The sequence below is a fragment of the Heloderma suspectum genome, chromosome 1 (genome assembly GCF_057233095.1).
Source record: "Heloderma suspectum isolate Gila_16-S chromosome 1, 16-S_ref, whole genome shotgun sequence".
Classification (NCBI taxonomy): Eukaryota; Metazoa; Chordata; class Lepidosauria; order Squamata; family Helodermatidae; genus Heloderma; species Heloderma suspectum.
In genome coordinates this window covers 339,027,824-339,053,445 of record NC_139458.1, presented here as the reverse complement: position 1 = coordinate 339,053,445, position 25,622 = coordinate 339,027,824, and the positions used below count along the sequence as shown (strand labels likewise).

Below are 25,622 nucleotides of genomic sequence, written 5' to 3'. Positions count from 1 at the left end.
ATGGCCTCCCAGCTTCATCTTGAATGCCTCCAGTGTGGGAGAGCCCACCACCTCGCTAGGTAATTGGTTGCATTGTCGTGTTGCTGTAACAGTCATGAAGTTTTTCCTGATGTTCAGCCAGAATCTGGCTTCCTGTAACTTGAGCCCTTTATTCCATATCCTGCACTCTGGGATGATCGAGAAGAGATGCTGGCCTTCCTCTCTGTGACAGCCTTTCAAGTACTTGAAGAGCACTCTCATATCTCCCCTCAGTCTTCTCTTCTCAAGGCTAAACATGCCCAGTTCCTTCAGTCTCTTCTCGTAGGGCTTTGTTTCAGTCCCCTGATCATCTTTGTTGCCCTTCTCTGAACTCTCTCCAGTTTGTCTGCATCCTTCTTAAAGTGTGGTGCCCAGAATTGGACACAGTACTCCAGATGAGGTCTAACCAGTGCTGAGTAGAGGGAAACTAGTACTTCCTGGGATTTGGAAGCTATGCTTCTATTAATGCAGCCCAAAATAGCATTTGCCTTTTTTGCAGCCATATCACATTGTTCGCTCATATTCAGCTTGTGATCTACAATTCCAAGATCCTTCTCACTTGTAGTTTTTTTGAGGCAAGTATCCCCCATCTTGTAACTGTGCATTTGGTTTCTTTTTCCTAGGTGCAGAACTTGGCATTTATCCCTATTAAATGTCATTCTATTGTTTTCTGCCCAGCACTGCAGCCTATCCAGATCACTTTGAGTTCTGTTTCTGTCTTTCAGGGTATTGGCTATCCCGCCCAATTTTGTGTCATCTGCAAATTTGATCAGCATTCCCTGCACCTCCTCTTCCAAGTCATTAATAAAAATGTTGAAGAGCACTGGGCCCAGGATTGAGCCCTGCCATACCCTGCTCATTACCTCTCCTCAGTTTGAGAAGGTCCCATTGATAAGCACTCTTTCAGTCCAATCCTGTAGCCAGCTGTGGAAAGGGAAGCCAGATCAGTAACTCAGCAAGATGCTGCAGGCACCCTCTTTAGTAAATGGGTACTTCAAGCTCATAGGAACTTGTAATTGGTATTTTTTTTTTAACATTTTCTAGACTGCTTATCAGAAATGTCTAAGTGGTAATTTTCTCATAGCAAAGTAGGGTCCCTCAGCATATAGTTTGGGAGTTACTGCATTAAATGTTTCCTCCACTGGGCATTAGGATAAGCTCCACGGAGCTATTGCTGTAGGATTTAATAAGGAACAGCAATGTTATCTGTACATTATTAGATCAGTCAAAACTGTTTCTGAAGGTAGTCTGATGTAATTTTCCATTAAAAGTGATTGAAGTGCAAATTGTCTTAAAAGTGACAGGTTTAATTTGTGGATACTGCTGAATAACGCAGATAGGCGTGCAGAATACTGCTCTCCCATTATGCATTTGTCAGAAACTTGCTAAAGGAAGATCCTGAGCACTCTTTGAAGCACTGTAAGATTTGGTTTGGCTATTGCCAAAGAGGATAAAGAAAGTGTGGGGTTAATTTTTTTAAGTTATTTTCATTTTGTTGAATGCCTAGGTCAGCCTTCCCCAACCTGGTATTCTCCAGATGTTTTGTACCATGCAGGCTGGGCTGATGGGAGTTGTAGTACAAACTATCTGGAGGGCACCATGTTGGGGAAAGCTTGTGCAGTTTTATATTGTTAGAAGTTGTTCTGTACAGATGCTAGAAAACTGAAAATTTAGACTAAAAGTTTAGAATAGAGGCAGATATTGAAGTATATATGACCATATATGTTTAGCATTTATCCAGTGAGAGCTGGCATGTGCAGAAGCAGGTTTTTGCATGTGTCCCTTACTGGATTGGGAATGGCAAGTGCAAAAGAGTACCTCACGTGAAGATTCTGTGCTGGATCTCTGTATGCGGCAATTTGGGTTGCATGCAGAGGGCAGTTTTCAACTGTCGTTCTTCTAGCACAACTAGGTTCCAACGTATGCGCAAGAGGAGAATCCAACTAAAGTTGTAGTTGTACAACTGGCAAGCATAATGCGCAAGTGCTTTCGGCGGAGCTTCGCTAGCACTATTTGAGTTTGCAGAATGACACTGTTAGATACTGCCCAGAGTTCCTGGCCATGGATTGAGAGCAATGCATGCAGAGGCAATATGATTAACATTTTCATTTTGTTTGAGGTGGGAGGCTTATATTCAGATAGACACACATGTTGTGAGATGCATACAAGAAGACCCTGTTTTAACCTAGTGAGTGTCAGGAACTGATCATCCCCCGCCCTTCACAATAAACACCACAGAGATTCAAAGCTTCAAGCTATTATGATTTTATTAAGCTAAAGACTAGCTTTTCTACAATGCAGATTCAAAGAAGCTCTCAGACTGCCCCAGACTCTGAATGACTAATCGGAGATCTCTAATTAGAGAAGATGACGTGGAGGGTAGTGAAGTCGCCGACAGTTTGCCCGTGAACACTCGTGGCCAAACTTGCCTCACATTGATACCCTTCCCTTAAGGTGGCTCCCTTCTACATTGGCTATCCTGGTAGATCATCTGAGCCCTGTCCCTAACTCCTCCCGCTTCAACTTGGGACACTTTCTAGAGTCTCTCAAGTCATGCCCCCCTTCCTCCTCCTTGGAAACGTGAGTTCTCATGGTGGAGAGAGGAGGCAGCGACTCGGCTTGGGCCATCTGTTTGTCAAGGCATTGGGAGGAATCTCTCCTGGTGCCTTGGGGCTCAGGGGAAGGTTCCTCCCCTTGGATCTGATCTAGCCGTTCTAACTCTGATTCAGAATCTGAGCTGTCAGACATCTCAAGGAGCTTGGATGGTGAGATAGACTTAGATATTCTTAGTGTACAATTTTGAAAAGGCAATACATGCAAATATGTATTTCTGAACAATCTACTAGACTGATACAGCGATGCACTGTATTAATGACTAGTTATAAATGTGGTAGATTGAAATGCCCACTCCTTTCAGATTCTGCTTCAGATGTTCTCTCTCTAACACTCAGTTATTTTAAAATTTATATTTACTAGGAGAGCGCAATATGTATAGTCAAAGTAATTTTCTTTTTCTGTTTTGAAACAGGGATTGATTTGAGTGCATACTAAGAATTGTAAATTCCTTTCTTATTGGAGTGCAAGATTGGAAGGTAAGATAAATAATTGGCTGTTTTGAATTACATATTTTAAGGTTGGCTCAAGGCCATTAGAATTTCAAAAAATACACGAGCAAAGGGCTGGATGCACCTGATCTCGTCTGACCTCGGAAGCTAAGCAGGGTCAGCCCTGGTTAGTACTTGGATGGGAGACCGCCTGGGAATCAGGCTTCCTGCATTGAGCAGAGGGTTCGACTTGATGGTCTTGTAGGGCCATTCTAACCTTATGATTCTATGTGTAGTTTACTTTTTAATGACCAAAGGCCTCAAAAATAACATAGACCTGTAGTAAAAAAAATACTGTATAATGATTTACATTAGAGCTGTCAACATATGAAAATATATTTTTATATATGCATCTTGACCACTAAATTATAGACTTGGTGATTTTAACAAATAATACTCGTTCACCTGCCCTTAATTTGTGATCACAGAAATAAAATGTGACAATTAAGGGCACAGTTCTATGTTGCTAGTTGGCAGCCTTTGAAGTTGAAGTCTGCCAAGTATCCTAATGTAGAGCAGCCAGAGTATGGAGGTGATCCTCGCCTCCATGCTGCAGCCAACCTGCATTTTTGCTAGATGGGCAGTTTCACCCATCTAGATACAACACTGGAGCAAGAGGGAAGGAGGCTGGGGTGAGCACAGAAAGCTGCGTAAGGCAGTTTCCACGGTTTCCTCCCTGTCCTGAGACTGCCCCCTTTTCCCTGTCCCCGCACTCAGGTTTCTGAGGACGGAGGGGTAGCCCGTGTGGGTCTCTCCACGCTGGCTATGAAGGGGCAGGGAGCACAGTTTACTGGCTCTGAGGTTGGAGCCAGTAAACAAAACAGTGCTATCTAGGGAACATAGGATTGCTCCCTAAGAAAGGTAATTGAGATGTTGACAACTTCAGCAATTTTGGCATTGTACTTTGTCATACGAGAGTGCAGTACCCATATGCAAAGGGTTCCTGGTAGTTCATAGGGATCCCATCCCCCCAAACATATGTACACAGCTGACACACCAGGGCAGTCAAGGAACAGGAGGTTTGTGTGTGCCTCCCATATCCCCATCCAGCCCTCTTCTCTCTTCTTGGTCAAGTTTTTTAAGCTCTGAAGCTTGGAGAACTTTACCAAATGGAGGATGAGGGCATGATGGGGTATAAGGAGCAAATGCAGACCTCCCGTTTCTGTAACAGCATGTTTTGCTGCCTGTATATGCATGTGGAGGCAGTTCTGCTAACGGTGGTAAGAACATAAAGTTCTGTCTATGTGTGGGTGCTGCATTCTTGCATGGAGAAGGGTTATGTCCAATGCTACTGTAATACAGTGGGTTTTTTTCATAAGGAGACATAGAACATTGTTTCAAATATACCAGTATATCATGGTGGCTGTTAAAGTGTCACACCTTTTATTCTTATTTTGCGTAACTACGTAAAATGTGAGTTCCCATTTATTCCAATCTCTAAAATTTGATCTCATGTATCATTTTCTACAAAGTGAAGTTAGTATAGCTTGGTAAATCTCAGTCAGGATGTATATGTTTGTCTTGCGTTATGATACACTGTGAAATAGTAATCTACCTAAAACCTTGTCTGTGTTTAAAAGAAAGAATAATGCTCAGTTGAGTTATTGAGTGACTGGGTCTGACACGTTGCTGCTCAGCGACTGGGTAAAACTGTAATATGTGAGCCACATGAAAAGGGCTGAGTTTTCAAGTATGGAAGAAGCTACAATAGGAAAGAGTGCTTTCTGTCCTGGTTTAGCTATTTTATCTTTAGGGTGTCTTACTTTACTTTTTTTTTAAACTACTAAGATAACATTTCTATGCCCACCAGACAGTGTCTGGGTGGGGTGCGGGGCATAGGATAGTTCGGTTTCCTGGCTCTGAGACAGGAAACCATGCTTCCTGCCCCTCCCCCTTGTAGCTGGCGTGGACAGAACTGCACTGGCTACCTGTCTGCACCCGGAAAACGGAGCACAGAGACACGGCAAAGGGGGCGTTCCCAGAGAGGGGAGGAGACTGGGGTGAGTGCCTGATGCCATTTCCTATGGCCTCCCCAGCCTCCTTCCCTTCCCCTCTGAGACTCCACTGTTAGATGGGCAAAATTGCCCATCTAGCAGAAATGCAGGGTGGCTGGAGCTGTCACTCTCCTCCTGCCCTGCATTGGATATTTGGCAGTCTCTGAGTTCAGAAGCTGTTGACTATGTGGATAGGATTGCGCCCTAAAAGATACTGGTGTGGTGCCTTTTGGCTTGTCTGTCTTGTATGCATTCATGTTTCCTGCTAATATTGCAGTACTATATTCAGGGAAAATAATTCAGTGACGTTTCATATGCTGAACTCTTGTTACTAGTCTGTTTTGATCTGTGTTAGTGTGAAAAGAATTAAAGAGTTTTTAATGGCTTTCTGATTTGTAGGTCAAAGATGGATCATATGATTGGGACTAAAGAGAAATGGAATATTCGGTGAACATGTTTAGTTCAGTGTAGGCAATGGTAAATGAAGGAGCAGCACACAGAAAAAGCAGCTTCAGTGTAAAATATATTCCAAGTAAATATTGGGAGAAAGAATAATCACTTTATTTGGTACCTCTTATCCATGGTGTTTGCCATTGGTCTTTGGTATGTTGTGCAACAGCTATTAGGTGTTCCTTTTGGGGAGATTGGCTGTAGTAGAATATTTTTTGGTAAGGGTTCCTTTAGTCCTTTAATTGTTTAGAAAACATTGGACTGGTTTGGACATAATGACATTCCAATGTTGTTTAACCCATGGGTTGTCAGGGCTATGTCCAGCCTGCTCACCACTTCTGCATTGCACCCAGTTTAGCAAACTGTTCAGAGTGATCTGCAAATCCAGAGCTCTGGATTGTTGGGGGGGAAACAACCCAGAGTTTTAACTTATGGTTTGTTGTTTGATTAAAACTCCAGGTTCTTTCCCCCTCAACAGCCCAGAGTTCCGGTTCCTGGGTTGTTTTCTAAACCAGATGCGAAGTGGAAGTGACGAGCGTGTGGGTAGACAGCGTTCTCACTCCTGTGTAGCCCCAACCAACCATGGTTTAGGCATTACACCAGGTCACTGGCTCCCATGTTACACTTGCACTGGTATACAGAAGTTGAGCACAATTTCCAAATCAAAGACATTGTCGAAGTAAATTATTTAGGAAGTTTCATCTTATTAACTTACCAATAATTTAGCCAGCTAGGCATGTTCTACACATATATACGCATGCATACATAAAGACATCTCCACTCATCCATACTTTGTTCTTTTAGAAGTGATGTACCTGAAATTAAGGTCACATGGTTCATTTTACTCTTCTCTATTGGATAGGTGTAAACTACTAGGGAGAAAATGGGTCGCTCTAACACTAGATCACATTCTTCAAGATCGAAGTCCAGATCTCAGTCCAGTTCAAGGTCAAGATCCAGATCACACTCTAGAAAAAAGAGATACAGGTACATTTCTTGCATTTTACTTGCTCTGTGTTCTTTCTGCTTTGATTTCTTACATTTGAAAATAAGAACTATTGAATTTCACAGGAACATCAATGAAGTGCTTGCCACAAATCATAGATTGATTGGCTGCATTTGCATGTAATGCTAAGCCCTGGCTTATCTTGACCATGATTTGTTCTTTAGCCATGAATTGTCTTGTGAATGAGCAAACAAAACATCTTGTTTATTCTCTTTCTGGTTTGTTTCTCTCACACCCATTTTGCCAGCCTTCAGAGCAGTTTCGTTTTCAGGCTGCTCTTGCTGGACGTGTCTGTTTAGGGCAGACAGCAGCACAAGACAGGGATAAGCCGCAATTTGGGGTCCAGACCTTATGACAAGCCATGCTTTAAAGAGGCCAGACTTCATAAGCCAACAAAAAAAAACAAGGCTTGTATTTGTAGTTTGTAGCTTGTTAACAAAGCATGGTTTATTTGTGGGATTGCTTTTGAACACAACAAGCCAGATTCCAAAAAAACACATCATGATGTAGTGTTGTGTGCGAACCAGGCCGTTGGCTGCATTCAGGTGTGCCTAGCTGAGCATTAGGCTCTTGTGCCGCTCTCCCCTCTGATAGGGCTGCGAGGAGTAGTTAGCTTTTGCTCTCTTTTTCCTTAACCATTGCTATGGTCAATGTTAAGTATGGTTTGTTTCAAACATGCCAAATTCAAACTGTTACGAATTTAGCTTATTTAAAGAAACCATAGATAAAATTCATCACAGTTCACATTTAATGTTAAATTGTGCTTAAATGAAAAAGGAAGCAAAAGCTTCCAACCTCCTTGCAGCCACAGTGGAGAAGGAGAGAGAAAATATGCAAGCCCAATGCTTGCCTAGGCTCATTCACATCATGCTAAACAGTGGATTAATGTGACATCTAAATGCGGCCAATAGCTTGAATGCTGTTTTGACAGCATTCTGTTGATTTTAGAAGACATGTTTCTGCCCTGGATGCTAATGCTTGCAGGTGGTAGTTGTGCAAGGAGTATTTGCAGGTGATTTACAAGGGTGTATGCTTATTGTAAACAGTTTGCTTATTAGCCATTGAAATCTACTATTCAGACGTCTGATTTGGAATATTTTTCTTCTGCTATCACAAAATAGGGCAATATTGGAATGTCTAGAAAGGACACTTCAGAAACCTAGGAAAGTAGTGGCTGGAATCCATTTCCTCATCTCTCCCCTGCCTAGCAAAGAGAAAGTGTTTCTATCTTCATATTTGTGGGATGGGATATTCTAACTTTTTGATCTTGATGGTGCTTTTCAGAAAGTTGTGGGTTGGGCATGCCGTATGTATGATCAGGACACCTCTTTCAGTGCTTTGTATATTGTTTTTGGAGAATCATAAACACTTTAGGTACTAACACTTCTTTTTATCTTAGTTCTAGGTCTCGGTCTAGGACATACTCACGATCTCGCAGTAGAGATCGTGTTTATAATAGAGATTACCGCAGAGATTACAGAAATAATAGAGGAATGAGACGCCCATATGGCTATAGAGGAAGAGGTAGAGGATATTATCCAGGAGGTGGAGGTAGATATCATCGTGGAGGTTACAGACCAGTCTGGAATAGAAGACACTCTCGAAGCCCTCGACGGGGCCGTTCACGTTCCAGAAGTCCAAAGAGAAGGTCGGTCTCTTCCCAGAGATCACGGAGCAGATCTCGCCGATCCTACAGATCTTCCAGGTCTCCAAGATCCTCATCATCTCGGTCTTCATCTCCATACAGCAAATCTCCTGTTTCTTCCAAAAGACATGGGTCATCAGAAAAACAAGCAAAGAAAACTGAGGCAGCTGGTTTGCAAGACAGCCCATTAAAAAATAAATCGCAAGAGGAAGACAAAGGTACATTTGAACATGACCCATCTGAGACTCTAGATGAGTTCAATAAATCAGCAGCAGCTTCAGGTGATATTTGGCCTGGGCTTTCAGCATATGATAATAGTCCAAGATCTCCTCATAGTCCTTCTATTGCCTCCCCACCTAGTCAGAGTTCTTCATGCTCTGATGCTCACTTACTCAGCACAGTTCACTCAGCAAAAGACACACCTCAGCACTCACATTCCATTCAGCATAGCCCTGAGAGGTCTGGTTCTGGTTCCCTTGGAAATGGTTCCAGTCGCTATAGCCCTTCCCAGAATAGCCCACTGCATCACATTCCTTCAAGGAGAAGCCCTGCAAAAGCAGTTGCATCACAGAACGCTCCACGTGAGGAGACTCGCATGCGCTCATTTTATCCAGAGGCTGGGGATCAGGAAACTGCAAAGGGTGCAAAATTTCTGAAAAGGTAAGAACTGTAACTGCAAAACTCAAATTACTTGACTAAGTAATGAGAAGTATTGTAAGCACATCTCTATTGTCATGCATGTTGTGCAGTAAAGCATGTATGAATTATCTCTAATTTTATTCTGGTTATACTCAGATTCTAATTTGGTGTACATGGTGCTTTCTGGGTCAGGGTTGTAAAGAATAAGAGCATATCACATTACTTCATTTAAAAAGTGTGTGTGTGTATTAAGAATCCTGTTCTGAGAGTGATCATTTCCATATATGTTTAGAGCTTTAATAAGCTCTAAAAATTTAATAAAAGTTGCTGTAGCAGATGCTTAAAAATTAAAACCTTGTTGAGTGGTACAGCTGAAAAGTACTTTTTTCTTTGTCAAGGAACTATTACTGTGAATTACCAAGTATTTCAAAAGTTCAAGATTGTATTTTGATTTTATGGTGACTGAAGCTGATGGGAGTTGTAGTCCAACTGTCTGGAGTCCACTAGGTTGAGGAAGGCTGCTTTAGGAGAACTTAGCTGGGGAACAATCCTGTGCCCCCTAGACAGTGTCCGGAGGGATATAGAATTCTTCGTTTTCTGGGATCTGAGGTCAGAAACAGGGCTCTGATCTTATAGCCCAGAAACCACCCTCCCCCACCAGTGTGGTTCTCCCCATGCCGGCTACATCTCCATGCTCGGAAATGGAGTGCAGAGATGGGGGGAAAGGGGGTGGCCCCTGGGGCAGTGAGGGAGACTGCAGATGCTGCTTTACGCCCTTCCTATTGGGACTCCAAGCTCCTTCCCCTCCCTGATGTTGCATCTAGACGGACAGAATTGCCCATCTAGGTGGAAAAGGGTGGCTAAGGCACAGAGGAGAGGATCCCCTCCATACTCCAGCCGCCCTGCATAGGATAGTTGGCATCCTCCAGTTTAGGAGCCTGGCAACTATCCAGATGGGATTGTACTCTTGGTCCATCAGACTTAACTGGCTGCTTGACAAAGTAGGGTGCTAGGATATTTTCTAACTGACAAGGTTCTTGCATTTGTTTATAATGTATTTGTTGAAATATAACCGAAAATAGGAATTAACTGTTGTGACGTATTATATTTTTTTGTTGAAAAGTGGGTAATCTGCCTATGCTGCTGTGTAGGACTGATTCTCTTGTCCAATTACTGAATTTTTTTTTTTAAATATATTTAGTTTTTAAAATAAAGGATGAAGAGTGTGTTCACTAAGAATGAAGAGTGTTTTTTATTACGTATAATAAGTAATGTGCAAATATAATGGAACATTAGAAATGAAATAGAATAAAAACCATGTACTTTCAACATTTAAAAGGATAGAAACTCAAAATTACATTCTTTTGTTCCAGTGGCTGCTTTGGCCAACAGGTTGCAATTTAGTGTATCCATATTTTGAGCATGTTCCACTGTAGCATCTTATGTAAGCAGTGTAATACCTTTTGTGTAAGCTAATGTTTAATGTCATCTGCTCTTCTGAGATGAAAATGGGATACAGATTCAGATACTGCATTTGTGTTACCTTCAATGTCAAACTTAAAAATAAGTTGTAAAAGAGCATTCTGTTTTCCCTGTCAGATAAAAAAACATCATAGAAGTACTGGAATTTGCATGATAAATTGTTTAAAAGTCCAAAGAATTACTGTTTCTTTTAACATTTGAAATATTTCTTATCAGCATGGTTAACATGTACAAATTTTATAATCACATAAATGAATTTGTTTTGGTATTGAATTTTGTGGAGTTGTGATGCTACAACATAAATACTACTAAACTGGAATGAAAGCAGCTGGGAGTTATTCTCCTCCTCTTTGCTATCCACAGGTACACAGATGAAGAGTCTAGAGTATACCTGCTTGATAGAAGTAATACTAGGGAGAAAGATGCTCAGAAGGAGAGAGGGTCAGAGAAGGGGAGGACAGAGGGAGAAAGAGAGTGGGAGGATCAGGAAGCTTTGGAATATTATATGGATAAAGAGTCTGGAAAACAAAAATTTAATGACTCTGATGGGGAAGACACAGAGGAGACAGAAGATTATAGACAGTTCAGAAAGTCTGTTCTGGCAGATCAGGGTAAGAGCTTTGCTGCATCTCACCGGAATGCTGAGGAGGAAGGCTCCAAGTACAAATCTAAAATCTCTATGAAGGCAAATAGAGAAAATGAGGGATTTAGGGAAGATAAAAGTTACAAGCTTAAAGAGACAACTAGCTATGTAGTGGAGAGGCCTAGTGTACCAAAAGATAAGCACAAGGAAGATGAGAAAATTTCTGAGAGAATGATGAAGAAAGAAGCCCAGTCACCTGAGCAGGTAAAGTCTGAGAAGCTCAAAGAACTCTTTGATTATAGTCCTCCCCTGCACAAGAATCTGGATGCAAGAGAGAAATCTACCTTCAGGGAGGAGAGCCCACTTAGGATCAAAATGATAGCCAGTGACTCCCATCGACCTGAAGTTAAACTTAAAATGGCACCTGTGCCACTTGATGATTCAAACAGGTAATTATCCTATTTTGTAATAGTTTTCCCTTATCCATGGTGGAGTTGCTTTTTCATAAACCTTTGTTTTCCTTTTTGTATTACGTATTTTAGACCTGCTTCCTTGACTAAAGACAGGCTGCTTGCTAGTACACTTGTCCATTCAGTCAAGAAGGAGCAAGAGTTCCGATCCATCTTTGACCACATTAAGCTACCACAGGCCAGCAAAAGCACATCAGAGTCATTTATTCAGCACATTGTGTCCTTAGTTCATCATGTCAAAGGTATGTCTTGAATTTACCATACAAAGCAAGTGTCACATGGCATTAGCAGTACAATGGTATTGAAACGAATCTGTTGAAAAACTCAGCCCTTCTATTTTCATGTACATACCTTCCTCTTATAGTTCTCTTTAATAACATTATGTAGCATTCTAAGAAACTGATACATACATTTTGTGAAATATTACATAATTTCAGATAATTTATGACATATGTTACTTACATTTCTCCTCTTCTCCCTGGATTCTAAGGAAACGAAGGGGGAACTGAGATGCAGATTAAAAGGTGTGTGGAATGAGGAAATGGAAGAAGATAGGGATAATACAGATGGAGGTGCAGAGGGGGGAATGTTATGGGATGTAGAGATAAAAAGGGGGGGTAACAGAAGTGGGGCTTTATAGATACCAGAGGATAGGAAAAAAAAAGGAAGTAACCGAGAAATGGTGGTGGCGATCCAGAGAGAAAGATGAGAACATGCTGTGAAGTGCAGAGATAGAAGGTTAGTAGAGAGGGCTAAAAAGAAAACAGATTAAATTGTAACACGGTGACTAATGTAGTGGTGTGGTCTTGCTATAAAATATAAAAGTGGTCCTCAGCATGATTTGAATTGTGAATAGGTTGTTAACCTGCATCTAATTACATGCATGTACTTTTGGATTGCAGCTATAAGTTGAAATTTCATCTTGTTTACTCTTGAATGATTTTGGCTTGTTGCACTAAATGTTGGCTTGCTACAGCAGAGAAATGCAGCATAACTCCTAGATCCTTACTGTCTCTTTCCAGTTGGCATTGTGTAGTGTTAAATTAAGGAACTAATTCCATTAATGTCATGGTGTAGCTAAGCTCCATAGGATGTTGATGAAGTAGCCTTGCATTGGTGTATCTAATGCAGTTGTAGCCAGATGTCCATTCTCCTGCAGCAGTGCAAGGAACTTGGCAGCCTAGTTATACCTATGCAGGCCTTTTATGGCACCTAAAGGATGGAGGAGGGACATGGGATTGTGAGGTTAGTTGACATCCTGTCCATGATGCTAAGCTTAGGATCCTATGTGGTATCTGTCCAAAAACAGGAGTGTCTGAGAACAATGCATAGCCACAGTGGACTAAAAGCATGCACACTCATCTCTACAACCACATGCTCTATTTTGGTGGGAATATGAATAGCACACATTCTAATGCTTTACTTTGCTGTGGAAAATGTTCCATTTCCTACGTTTGTTAGTAAGAATGAATGATTGCCAATTGCAAATACAATATTAGGGAAGCTTGGCAGTTTCAAAGTTGTAATCAGTGTTTCCCAGCAAGTATGTGAGAGAATACCTATATATAATTGGAATACATATATGTCTCAGTGTGAAATGAAACTATTGGTGACAATGAAACTGAAGGTGCTCCAACAACCTTAGTGAAAGACAGTTGAACTCTGTTTAAATATCATGTACAGTTCACAGGGTTGCTAAAATTTACTAGTGTGTCAACAGTTTTCAGTTTTATCTCTGAAACAAGGAAAGTACATGCTATTGTTTTTAATTTTTTTTAAGTATTCAAGTGAAAAAATCTTCATAATGTAACATTTAAATTACACTAAGTGTGCTTTATTTTCCTCCACAGATATTTCAGGTTGAATACTTGGGATAAAAAATTAACATGGGACACTTCTTTTAGCTTTGTTTACTAAATACAAGTAAAATAAACATGCTTAATTAGATCACTCTCTAGGACATCAGAAAATTTTCTGCTACAAACTAAAAACTTTCTGGTGCAAATTACCCCATGTAAATTATCCTATTCAACATTTTCCAGAAAATACATATCACTAGTGCTAAATGGATAATTCTCTTTTAAAGTCCCCGCAAAGAGACCCCTCTTCAATCCACTGAACTCTCTCTCTGTTCTAAGTCACTTGGAACAGGTCCACTAAACTCTAATGGGTAGCAAACATATCTCTTGAGAAATGCAGAGGGGACAGACAGACGGTACTAGTCCAGCTTCAGTGACGTGGAACACACACAGTGAAGGATACTAGCAAGTGACAGGGCAGGATACTGATTAGCTTCTACAGGTATGAAGAAGAGTGCAGTGATGTCCGTCTTAGTCAGATTAGGGTATTATTGCTTCTTTCCTAGTACAAAGAGTTGCGCTTTAAATTGGTTATAGATAACGTTTCTTTGGCCCGATTGACTGATTCTAGGGGGTATCCAAATTGTTAGATTTCTTTCATACCACTAGACATGTACATACATAATCCAAGACATCCTTACTAGTAACCTAGCTAGAAAACAGCAATTTGATAAAGATGTAATCACCTTGGAATCCAACAGAGAAGAAGCCAAAGCCATCCATGGGATAGAATGGGGTTGTTTTACTTGCATAACTCACACTGCCCAGGTTTGGACAACTTGACAAGCTATGGTGCGTGTGCAGAACAGCTTGCATGTTCAGAATAATGGCTGGCACACACTGCAACCCACAGTGGCTTAAATAAGCCACGGTGATTATGTCAATCCGGTCAATGTGACATACATGAGCAGGAATACACCACAGGAAGCCTTGGGCTTTCATGTTCCAGTCCTCCCCCGCATTGCCAGGAGAAGTTTGGAAGCTTTCTCTTTTGATTAACCATGGTTTGTCATGTTGTCTGAAGTGACAAATTATGGTTAATACTAAGTATGACTAATTTCAAACAAGCCAACTCCAACTTTAAACCGTACATTATGAAGTTGGCTTGTTGAAACTAACCATAGTGTTAACCACAATTCCAGACAATACAGTGAACTGTAGTTTAAAGCAAAAGTGGAAGCATCCAGAACCATCCTCCTTGAAGCAAGGAAGGAGAAAAGGTGAGGGGAGAGCGTGTGAGGTTGAGGCTCACTGGCTTGTGCACATCTTGCTAAACCATGGATTAGTGTGACAATGCAAATTCAGCCAGTGTACAGCTATGAAGTTCTATTGTTCTGGCACACATTTGAATCAAGCTGGGTTTGGAGGGGGGAAATTTCCAGTTAGCAGCCAGGAGCATATATCTATGTATTCAGCTGAATTTTGTAATATGTTTAATTGACCAGATGTTTTATATTAGTTTTCAGTCATGGAATGATTATTTTTCTGAAGAAATAGGCAGTTAGGAAGGAAACATAAGCAGCTGCCTTTAACCTATTTGGACTATTTGTTCATCTGAGTATTGACTCCTCTGACTGGCAGGATCTCAGGCAGAGGTCTTTCATATAATGTACTAGCTGATCCTTTTTTTTAACAGGAGATGCCAGGGATAGAACCTGGGACCTTCTGCATACAAAGCATGTGCTCTACAACTGAGCTATGTTCTCTCCCCTACCTGAACGTTACAGATATGTGCAGATGTTTTACTAGTTCTTCCACCTTCATATACTTATATATCATAATTTGCTAGAGGGTCTGGCAAATCTACTTATTGGAAGGCACCATCACTCAGGCTGGGCAAGTAACAATATTACCTGGTTTACTTCTCTTTTTCTTAAGGAACAGCTAGTTTTATTATAATTGGGATAAATGGTGAAGGATCCCAGGAACATGGATATGCTGATGATTAAATGATGATATCCCTAACACTCATGCGAAGTGGAACGTAGTAATTTTCTAAGATCGGTATAAAGAGGTTTCTGAGGAGAATGCCAATTCATTTACTTAAAATTTCTTTACTAATGCCTTATTTCTCTCACTGTACTGGCTTCAAAGTTACAGTTGTTCTCAAGGGAGGATCAGACAATTGAGTTTTTATTTATTTAAATAAAGGATTTATTTTGACTGAGATAGAATGTTGATTTTATGCATGTTAGGTATCTAGTCTTGGATTCAGACTTTGCTCTTACAAGCAAGAGCATCCCCTGAATGGAGTTCTGCTCAGGGATGCTCCCACTGGTGGAATTGGGGGGGGGGGGGGCATGACCTTTGCAGATTCCCTTTTCCCCTTGCACCCTCAAAAAACCTGCTCTGGAAGGTTGGAGGACCCTCTGGAACAGTGGAGGGAGGCTGCAGAGAGAGGGGGGAATCAGTGAAAATCCCCCCCCCCCGATCCTTCTGCTGGGTCAAAAGCCTTCCATGGACACTGAGGAGGCCTTCTATTTAAGGAAGGCTATGTTTGCATTCAACCCTAAGTTTGTGGTGGTATGTTTATAAATATGTTGCAATGGTCATCTTGAACCTCTGCACATTTTAATCTCTGCCAAATTAAAAACTACAAACCATATTTTAGTAAGCGCCCCTCCTGCCCTACCCAAGCTACTTGCTTGGAAAGGTGGGAATGCTAACTGGTTTTATACTACTCTTAGATAACCTCAATTTTTTTATTTACTAAGAGTTAAATTGATAAAAGGTTTTACCAAATTATGAAATCCCTGATATTACATTAGCTGAAGAGTTAATTTAAAGTGAATGTTTTCAGTATGTATATAATATATAACCTATGACCAGATATGTACCCATTTTAACTAATAGTGAGTGGCCAATTTATTGATATGTTTAAAGCATAATTTACTTCCCAGTGTATTTAAAATTTTTCTACACACTTCAAAAACATTGTGGATCAAGCTTTGGTAACGGTATAGTAGTAATTTTACATTATTGGTGCAATGCAGCTAGACTGAACAGCTCTTCACTTATATAGAGCTGAAAATGCCCAGTGATGTTTTCTTTTTCATTGCAACTAGGTCCTGGAATGTGTTTTGAAATGGCAAAATCCATGTAACAAAAGTAAAATAGCTGTTGAAAGATAACAGATGCACAAACAGGCAAAGTTGAACCTTCTATCTTCCTGGCAAAAATGGCACAAAAACTGAGTTGCTAGCTCAAATTCCTGTGTTTGATGGAATTATGATTGAGGCACTACCCTTGTAGTGGCCATATCAAGTTTTAATGATTGGTTATGAGAGATGTGCTGGATGTTGGGCGGTAAGTTGATACAGATGTACATTGACCTGTTAAGCAGATAGCTTGCTTTATATGTAACATTTCATAGTCCTTTATAATTTTACGCATTTTTCTATTTTACATTTAAACACATCTGTTGAACTGGTCTTTCAAAATGTAGTGTGTTACTAATTTAATGGTCTTGGATTTAAAGAGAAGAAACTTTAAATATGCTGACATGTTTGCCAAGGTGCCAGATGTTTAAATATATTCAGCTGTTAGGATCATACTTCCGGTCTGAAAAGAAGAAATTGTGTTTGTTTTAAGAAATAACTTGTGTAGCTTCATCCTATGTATCTTGGCTTGCAAAGAAGTTTAGCTAAGTTCAAGAGGGCTAATTCCAGTACAGGTGTGCAGAGGATGACAGCATAATCAAGAATACATAGCTCTAGATGCATCAAATAATTTAAATGCTGAACCAGCTCTCTTTAAAACTGTATTTTCCTCTACACATATTAATCTCATAGTAATGTATTCTGCTCCTGTGGGTAAAACACAAAGATGCTCAGAATAAACAACTGTCTCCCGTATTAACAGTTACAATTATCGAATTTAGGGGTACTAGTAGTGAATATGTTTAAGGAAAATTGTAAAATGTGATGGCTGCCGCTGTTGTATGCTGAAAAAGAAGTGGGAAAATGTAACCTTTGTCCTGAATATTTTATCAACTCCTTTACCTCTTCTGCATCCTAGTTTGGTATGATATGTAGACGTACCTAAGTTAACTGGACAGTGTTTGTGCTCTGCAACCAACAGAACAGTATTTCAAGTCAGCTGGAATGACCCTAAGTGAGAGGTTCACTGCTTATCAGAAGGCTACTGAAGAACATAGCACCCGGCAAAAGAGTCCTGAAATACACAGGTGTGGTATTGCTTTACTCTCTCTGCTACAGCTGAGATAGATACCACTCACCAAATGATACATAACTTCTTAGTTATGTAAGTTTTTCACTTAACATGGAACAGGAATGTAGCAAAAATTCTTGAGTAAAATTGAGTAGCACATTGGTCGTGGTACTTAATGAATTGTTAAAGTACATTAATAGTTGAAAATGTGTGGATCTATGTGCTTACACTTGTGAAATGTTTATGTAGCAGCTTTATTTTCATTCAATAGAATGGTAATCATGTATACTGGGAAGGAAATTTTAAATTTTATGGCCTGGATCCAAAGGACTGTGGAACTAGTTCCTTGACCCAGGGGGACTTTAGGTGTGTTTCTTCCATCGCAAACTTGTATGGCAAACTGTTGTTGTTGTTCAGTCGTTAAATCGTGTCCGACTCCTTGTGACCCCATGGACCATAGCATGCCAGGCTTTCCTGTCCTCCGCTCTCTCCTGGAGCATGCTCAAGTTCATCTTCATTGCATCGGTGATGCTATCTAGCCATCTCATCCTCTGCCGTCCCCTTCTCCTTTTGCCTTCAGTCTTTCCCAGCATCAGCATCTTTTCCAGGGAGTTTTCTCTTTGCATTAGGTGGCTAAAATATTTGAGCTTCAGCTTCAGTATCTGTCCTTCCAATGAGCAGTCAGGGTTGATTTCCTTTAGGATTGACTGATTTGACCTCCTTGCAATCCAGGGGACTCGTAAGAGTCTTCTCCAGCACCACAGTTCGAACACATCAATTCTTCAGCACTCAGCCTTCCTTATAGTCCAGCTCTCACAGCCATACGTTGCTACTGGGAAAACCATAGCTTTGATTATGCGGACCTTTGTCGGCAAGGTGATGTCTCTGCTTCTTACTATGCTGTCTAGGTTTGCCATAGCCTTCCTCCCAAGGAGCAAGCGTCTTTTAATTTCATAGCTGCAGTCACCGTCTGCGGTGATCTTGGAGCCCAAGAAAATAAAATCTGTCACTGCTTCCATTTCTTCCCCTTCTAAATGCCAGGAAATGATGGGGCCAGATGCCATGATCTTAGTTTTTTAATGTTGAATTTCAAACCAGCTTTTGCACTCTCCACTTTCACCCTCAACAAGAGGCTCTTTAGATCCTCTTCGCTTTCTGCCATTAGGGTGGTGTCGTCTGTGTATCTGAGGTTGTTGATAATTCTCCTGGCAATCTTAATTCTGACCTGTGATTCATCCAACCCGGCCTTTCTCATGATGTACTCTGCATATAAGTTAAATAAGCAGGGCTTATTTAACTTATTTAACTTATTTTAACTTTACTTGTAAAGCCTCATCAGGCAGCCACTTTGCTTTCTTGCATTTCTTTTTCTTTGGGATGGATTGAGTTGCTGCCTCCTGAACAATGTTACGGACCTCCGTCCATAGTTCCTCAGGCACTCTGTCTATCAGGTCTAATCCCTGAAATCTATTCCTCACCTCCACTGTATATTCATAAGGGATATGATTTAGGTCATAACTGAATGGTTTAGTGGTTTTCCCTACGTTCTTCAATTTAAGCCGAAATTTTGCAACAAGAAGCTCATGATCTGAGCCACAGTCAGCTCCAGGTCTTGTTTTTACTGACTGTATAGAGCTTCTCCATCTTTGGCTGCAAAGGACATAATCAATCTGATTTCGATATTGACCATCTGGTGATGTCCATGTGTAGAGTCGCCTGTTGTGCTGTTGGAAAAGAGTGTTTTCTATGATCAGCATGTTCTCTTGGCAAAACTCTATTAGCCTTTGTCCTGCTTCATTTTGTACACCAAGGCCATGCTTGCCTGTTATCCTGGTGATTTCTTGACTTCCTACTTTGGCATTCCAATCCCCTATGATGAAAAGGACATCTTTGTTTGGTGTTAGTTCTAGAAGGTGTTGTAGGTCTTCATAGAACCGAATGGCAAACTGTAGGAAGTTGCAAATATAGTTTGTGATATGGTATATGGGTCCACTGTATTCAAAAATGTAAGTAGGACACATGGGCATTATGCTATATGTATTTGTGAAAGATGAAACTGACAAATTAACTGGATTTTTACTGGATACAATATTTTGCCCAGTTTACTCCATATGATTTTTTGTTGTGCATTGTTTTTTGTTTTTTTAATGTAAAAGGCATTTAAACATTCTAGTTTAAAATTTTCTCAATTGCATTTCTCCAGGAAGAAAAGCTTGCATTACCAGGCTTTCAGTACTGCTGTTCATTAAAGTTCACTCTTGTGTGTTGATATTTTGATTTGTATGGTTATATATACATTTTTGGAGGTGTATGTTAACTTCTAAATGGCTTTGATGTTAGACTGCCCAATTGGCACTTCTTCTTTTGTGTTTCCACTTGACAGATGCATGTTGGCAGCCATAATGCTTACTTTTAAAAATCTTCCATTTAGGAGGATTGACATCTCTCCAAGTGCCCTGAGGAAGCATACCCGTTTAGCGGGAGAAGAGAGAGCCTTTAAAGAAGAAACTCAGAAAGTAGGTTCTGAATTGACATTCTTGTTTTAAGTTCAGTTAAAAGCATCCAGTGCAGTTAGAATCCAAGTCTGTATCTCAAAGGCGCCTTTAAAAAATGCTGTTATTATATTTTTATGCTTTAAGTGGTGTTGGGTCTGACCTAGTTACAATCATTTTTGAAAGATGCATTCGACCTCTTTTTGCCAACTGATTGTTATTTGATCACTTTAGCACAAAAGATTTACTGTACTCATTTTCCCCAGATAAATAGAAAACATTGGGTTGCATCCAGTGGTGTCGTTCTGCCAATGGAAGGGAACCAGTGACGGAATGGATTTCTCCTTTTTCCCCTTTGCAGTCCCTTATGTGGGGACCCTCCAAAGCAGAGAGGGGGCACACAAGAGGGGGCTGCTGGGAGGAACAGGTGAAGGGGGATGTCTCACCGCATAAGCAGAAGTCCTGTTGCATGAGTTGACGTTCACTCATGCCAGGGTTGGATCCAATCCATTAATTACCAACGTCCTTCATGGAGTAACTGAAATACACATATCTTTAGGCTGTTCTAGTAATAGAGTTAAGAAATTATATTGGAGTGTTGATCATTTGGAAAAAAAATGCAGGTCTGTTTTATTTTTGCAGTAGTAAGTTTTGATCAGATTTGTAGCTCAGTGCCAGGAAGTTTACTTTCCTTTATGAAAAAGCAGCCTACTAAATATGCAAAAGTACTGTTGGGAATAGGAGTATATTATCATTTGCATTGTTAGGTAACAGGGGAACCCTATGCATTTTTACTTGTAAGGAAGGCCCACTGTGTTCAGTTGGGCTTACTTACAGGAAAGTATCCATTGGATTGAAAACAAAGAGGTAGATCTCTTCCTATTGGATACTCTTATGGGTTTGGGTAGTAAAATATTGCACTGAAATGTTTCCATCTAGGGAGATAAAAAATTAAAGTGTGATGCTGCTGATCTTCGACATGACATCGACCGTCGTAGAAAAGAACGAAGTAAAGAACGAGGAGACTCTAAAGGTTCCAGGGAATCCAGTGGATCAAGGAAGCAGGAGAAAATTCCAAAAGAGTACAAGGATTATAAACCTTACAAAGATGACAGGTAAAAGGCTTAACGCCTGTAACTAGGTTTTTAGTTTCTAATTAGACTTTTGTAATTGTAAGCTTAATTGCTTTCAGTTTTCACTGTACAATCAAACATCTAAATTTAAACAATTAAAATTATTTGTTTTACAGCAAAAATGTATTTGTCTTTTACACGGCTTATGGTGGATGAGGACAAAAACTTTGGAATAGCAAGCTAACACTGAAAAAAAATGACAAATTAATCTGTCCTATTATCCAGGCTACATCAGGAGGTTGGACTTCAATGCAGTACATTTCTGTAAACAGTTTGTGTAAGAACTTTGGTTCGTTATGCTTGATTCCGCACTTTTTCAACTCATAACACCCAGATTATGAGCATTTTACTGAAGTATAGGCTTAGAGTGAGAGTGTGTGTGTGCGCGTGTGTGCGTGCGTGCGTGTGTGTGTAAGGGGGGTTGGCAAGAGTTGTTTTTCTCAAGACAGGCAGTGGGCTCAAAGAAACAGGTTAGTCTTTAAAAGCAACTTATTCAATGTGTATTTGCAGCAGTAATAAGGTATATCTGCCTTTTGGGTTTGGTACTAATATTATTTAAATATGGTCAAATCAATGCTAAATGTATTTGCTATGGGGAAGTTGAATATGAAGATCATGTTTATTATTTTCCTGTTCTACTACTATGTAATCATGTATGTACTTGCACTTCTTGTTTGCTTTTTTACACTGATTTCTACACAACTGTCAGTTGCTGATTAGTTTGCATCTTGTGTCTGTGTAGTGGAAAGGGAATACCAATTTTTTACTTCTTGGTAAGATGTGAAAAACAGATGAAATAGTATCACTTTAGAAATTTTATCCTTAGGGATTTCCCCCTATCGTTCTCTTTTAACCATGGAAAATCGTGTGTGTGTATGTATATTGAATTAATTTTGCTAGCTAATTAACTGTCCTTGTTTAGCAACATTAGCAGCTAATGTGCCATGAACTATTAAAAAGCTATAATGGAAGCTGGATGATCTACTAATACTCCATATTAGTTTCAAACAAGAAGACAGGATAGCTTCTAAGGGTACAGCAAACAAATTATTTGTATAGGATGCAACAGCAAACAGTATGGTTTCTTATTTTTCAGTAAACAAAAAAGAGACCAAGACCGTTCTCGATCTTCCTCAACTTCCTCCCCATCTTCCTCCTCATCCAGTTCCCGAGAAGACAAGGACTGCAAGAAAGAAAGAGACGAAGAATTTAAACCTCATCACGAGCAGAAAGAATACCCAGGTTTTACAGGAGTTGGAAGACCGAGAGGCACATTTGTGAGTTTCCTCCATACTTTTCATGATTTTTTAAGTCATAGTAATTATCACCACTGAATTCAATTTCCAGGGTGCAGTTGTTTTTATACATTCTGGGCCATTAGGAGAATTCATTCAGAAGCATCTCCTACTTTGAATGTAACTTTGTGGATATGTAAAAGTGCTGTCCCATCTCCATTTAGACAGGGACATATTTATAGTAAAATAAAGATTGGCTTAAAGTAGCGAAAAGATGCATAGTAACTTGTCTTAAAATAACATAAAGCTGTATAGTAACTATCTCAACCTACCTGCAGGGTCTGCTGCTGTTTTTTGTCCATTAACTTCTGCGAATGCTTGATAGTAATTATTTTAAATCTTTTTAAAAAGCTGATTGTGAATAGTCACAGAAGAATCTGTTGTGTGTGTTTGAAAACCCAAACAGAATTTCTGGTCCTTAATCAAACAGACAGCTATTCTGCTGCGTGCATTCCTCCTTTTTATCTGTGCTTCTTTTTGCACTAATTTATTCATATTTCTTTTTGCTGTTTATTTTTTATGGTTCCTTTTATAGAAACTTTGTTTTACTTTTCTGTGTTTGTGGTATCTTTAAAAAAATCAGCTGTGTGTGTTTCATAGTTAACCATGGTAATACATGATTACGACACAGAACAATGAAATCTGGGGTTTAATATTCAATGGCAAACAAACTAGGAGTGAAGTCTTCCATTTACATGTCATTGGTATGACAGGTATGTGTATACAGCTTAAAATCGTCTTACAGTGCAGTCCTATTACTCAGAGGTAGGTCCCATTGAGTTCAGTGGGATTTACTCCTAAGTAAGCATGTATAGGAATTGGGCTATAACTGATTGCACTTCATGAAGTTGTATGCACTTTAAATTGCCAGGGGAGTTCAGGATGGAGAGGGGCAAGATGCGTTTTTGTTGCCTGCATAACAGTACGGACAGGATCTAGCAAGGAATTAGTTGTACCCAGTCCAAACTCCACAAGAAAGGTGCTGACTTTGTGAGTCACATAGTCACAGTTAAGTAATGTCCAGAAATTGCAAATGACAAACTTTTGAGGCCCCTAAAATTACAAAAAATTACAAATCTTGGCTATCAGGTTTCTTGAGCTTCAGTGCTTATGCTTTTATTGTGTATTAGGAATTGACTAGGTTAACTAAAACCCTCCTGTAGAATTTGATGATTTATTAAGAGTACCTAGACTAGGATAAAGTACTTTAGGGGATTGCATGAAATTGGTATGATTGGATTTGTAAACAAACAATATTTGTAAGATTGACATAGAAAATTATACAAGTATAAACAACATAAAGGAGATATATAACCTTCCAGTTCTGGAATGACAGTACATGCTGCGATATATGAAGCAACATACTGTAAAACCATAGAGGTTTACCCAGAAAAATGGAATTGGAACTGGATATCATTATTGTGTTATGTGTTCAATATTTTTAACTACTGCTTGGTAGCAAAAAATTTGGGGGATAAGATGATTCAGTGGTAACTTGGAAGCTCTGCTAAAATGTTTGATTTGTTTTCTTCACATGATCTGAGTGGACTCGGATACAATGTCATGCATGTGTCCTAGTCTGCATTGCCATGTGCAAATTCTCTATAGCCTGTGGGTTTTAAGTACATACATTTAAGAACAAACACTTCAGACATCTTGTTCACTTCAGTCTTTGCTTTCTGATAGCAGTTGCTCTACCACATCCTGCTTCACCTCCTCAATGCTATTCTATAATATTTTAATCTTTTAATAGTGTTATAGAGGTCCAGTTTCCAAGATCTTCATAGTAGTTACTTAATTTGGATGCATACTTCAGATGGTGGCTTTGACTCAATATACCAGTATCTAATATTTTTTGTACAATCAGCATTGGGCTAGTCCCTGTTATAAGAGAGCCTGTGTAAGTGACAAAGAAACTATAAATTAGACAGAACGGTGGATCTTGCCTTGCCAGCATTTAGAAATGGGTTTCAGGATTGTGTTTAAAATACTACTTCAGTTAACAGTTATTTGAAGGTATTGTATTTTCCAATTAAGTCTCTGTGTCTACTTCAGTTAAAATACATTACGTTTACTAGGCTCTTTCCAGCTCCTTTCTCTCTCTTCTTGCTTTTTCTGTTGAATATTCTAGACCACCAGATCATTATTATTGTTAATTGCAACATGTGCACTCAAACAGCAGTAACTTCTAAACACAGGTGCTTGATTTCTCCATTCCTCAAATCTAGTCCTTTTAGCTGTACTTTTAAGAGGACTGGAGGAATCAGCAAATGTTATTGGGTTGAGTTCAGTGTTTTATTCCACCGGCTGGAGCATCCCTAAGTGGAGTTCTGCTCAGAACATTCCAGAACATCCCTCTGCAGGCCCCAGCACCTCCTCCTCCATTGTTCCGGAAGGTCTCCCAACCCTGCGGAGCATGAGGGACTGCTCAGGGAGGGAGGAACTGACAAAGATCACCTCTTCCCCCGTTCAGCCAGTGGAAAAACTGCTTCATCAAAAGTCTCCCGCTTATGGAAGGAACTCTTCCATATACAAAAGGCTTTTGCTGGATCCATCCCTCTAGAAATCTGAAATTTTTCATTTTCAAATACTACTTTTCGAAAGTGTGTGCCTTAGGTAAACCAGTTCTCCCCTCCCATACATAAATTCTCTTCTGCGAGACTGAATGCCATTACTTTAAAGTGGCTGTAAACTTCTGCACATTGATTCTTAACACTTCAGTTGTGTGTGGTGGTACCTGAAGAATAACAAAGCATTTTAGTTAATGCATTAGGAATTTATTATTTGCTTTTGAATACATAATTTATTAAATACATAAATGCTTTGGTTAATCAGTTTCGAATTAGGGGCAGAGGAAGAGCCAGAGGCGTGTTTGCTGGAACAAATACTGGTCCCAGCAACTCAAACACTACTTTTCAAAAGAGACCGAAGGAGGAGGAATGGGATCCTGAATATACCCCAAAAAGCAAGAAATACTTCTTGGTGGGTGCTATACTGTTATGCATGCATCTTTTCTAAAAGCTTGTCTTTATAAGCAAATTTTATGGAGGCAATATCTAAAGCTACTTCTGTCATTTCAAGAATCTTACCAGTGTCCTATACAGGGAGCATCAGAACTTGTGCTTCTATATCCATTTGCAGAAACTGTTAGGAAATGGCTTGCTTTAGAAGAAGAGGTAGGCATCCTGGTGCCTTCCAGATTTTTGTACTACAGCTCCCATAATCTCTGCAGCTGATTGGAATTGTAGTCAAAAACATCCGGAGGGTACCAGGTTGCTTAAG

General features: G+C 39.9%; 1 protein-coding gene across 12 annotated transcripts in view; it reads left to right on the top strand.

Annotated features, from left to right (window-relative positions):
- BCLAF1 (BCL2 associated transcription factor 1) overlaps positions 1–25,622 on the top strand; it is a 32,142-nt gene that overhangs the window by 2,731 nt on the left and 3,789 nt on the right. For 4 of the 12 annotated variants that reach the window (XR_014786703.1, XM_084827635.1, XM_084827634.1 and 1 more), the window contains exons 2-11: positions 3,047–3,110; positions 6,429–6,553; positions 7,972–8,877; positions 10,702–11,370; positions 11,464–11,633; positions 17,331–17,436; positions 19,852–19,936; positions 20,852–21,027; positions 22,211–22,322; positions 25,176–25,322. Coding sequence is in view for 9 of the 12 variants with exons in the window: in XM_084827635.1 (XP_084683761.1) it covers positions 6,450–6,553; positions 7,972–8,877; positions 10,702–11,370; positions 11,464–11,633; positions 17,331–17,436; positions 19,852–19,936; positions 20,852–21,027; positions 22,211–22,322; positions 25,176–25,322 (2,475 nt within the window). In the remaining 3 variants the exon portion in view is untranslated. Of the gene's footprint in view, positions 1–3,046; positions 3,111–6,428; positions 6,554–7,971; positions 8,878–10,701; positions 11,371–11,463; positions 11,634–17,330; positions 17,437–19,851; positions 19,937–20,851; positions 21,028–21,161; positions 21,284–22,141; positions 22,323–25,175; positions 25,323–25,622 lie in introns of those variants that run through there. The other 8 variants (XR_014786702.1, XM_084827632.1, XM_084827631.1 and 5 more) reach the window with 4 other exon arrangements.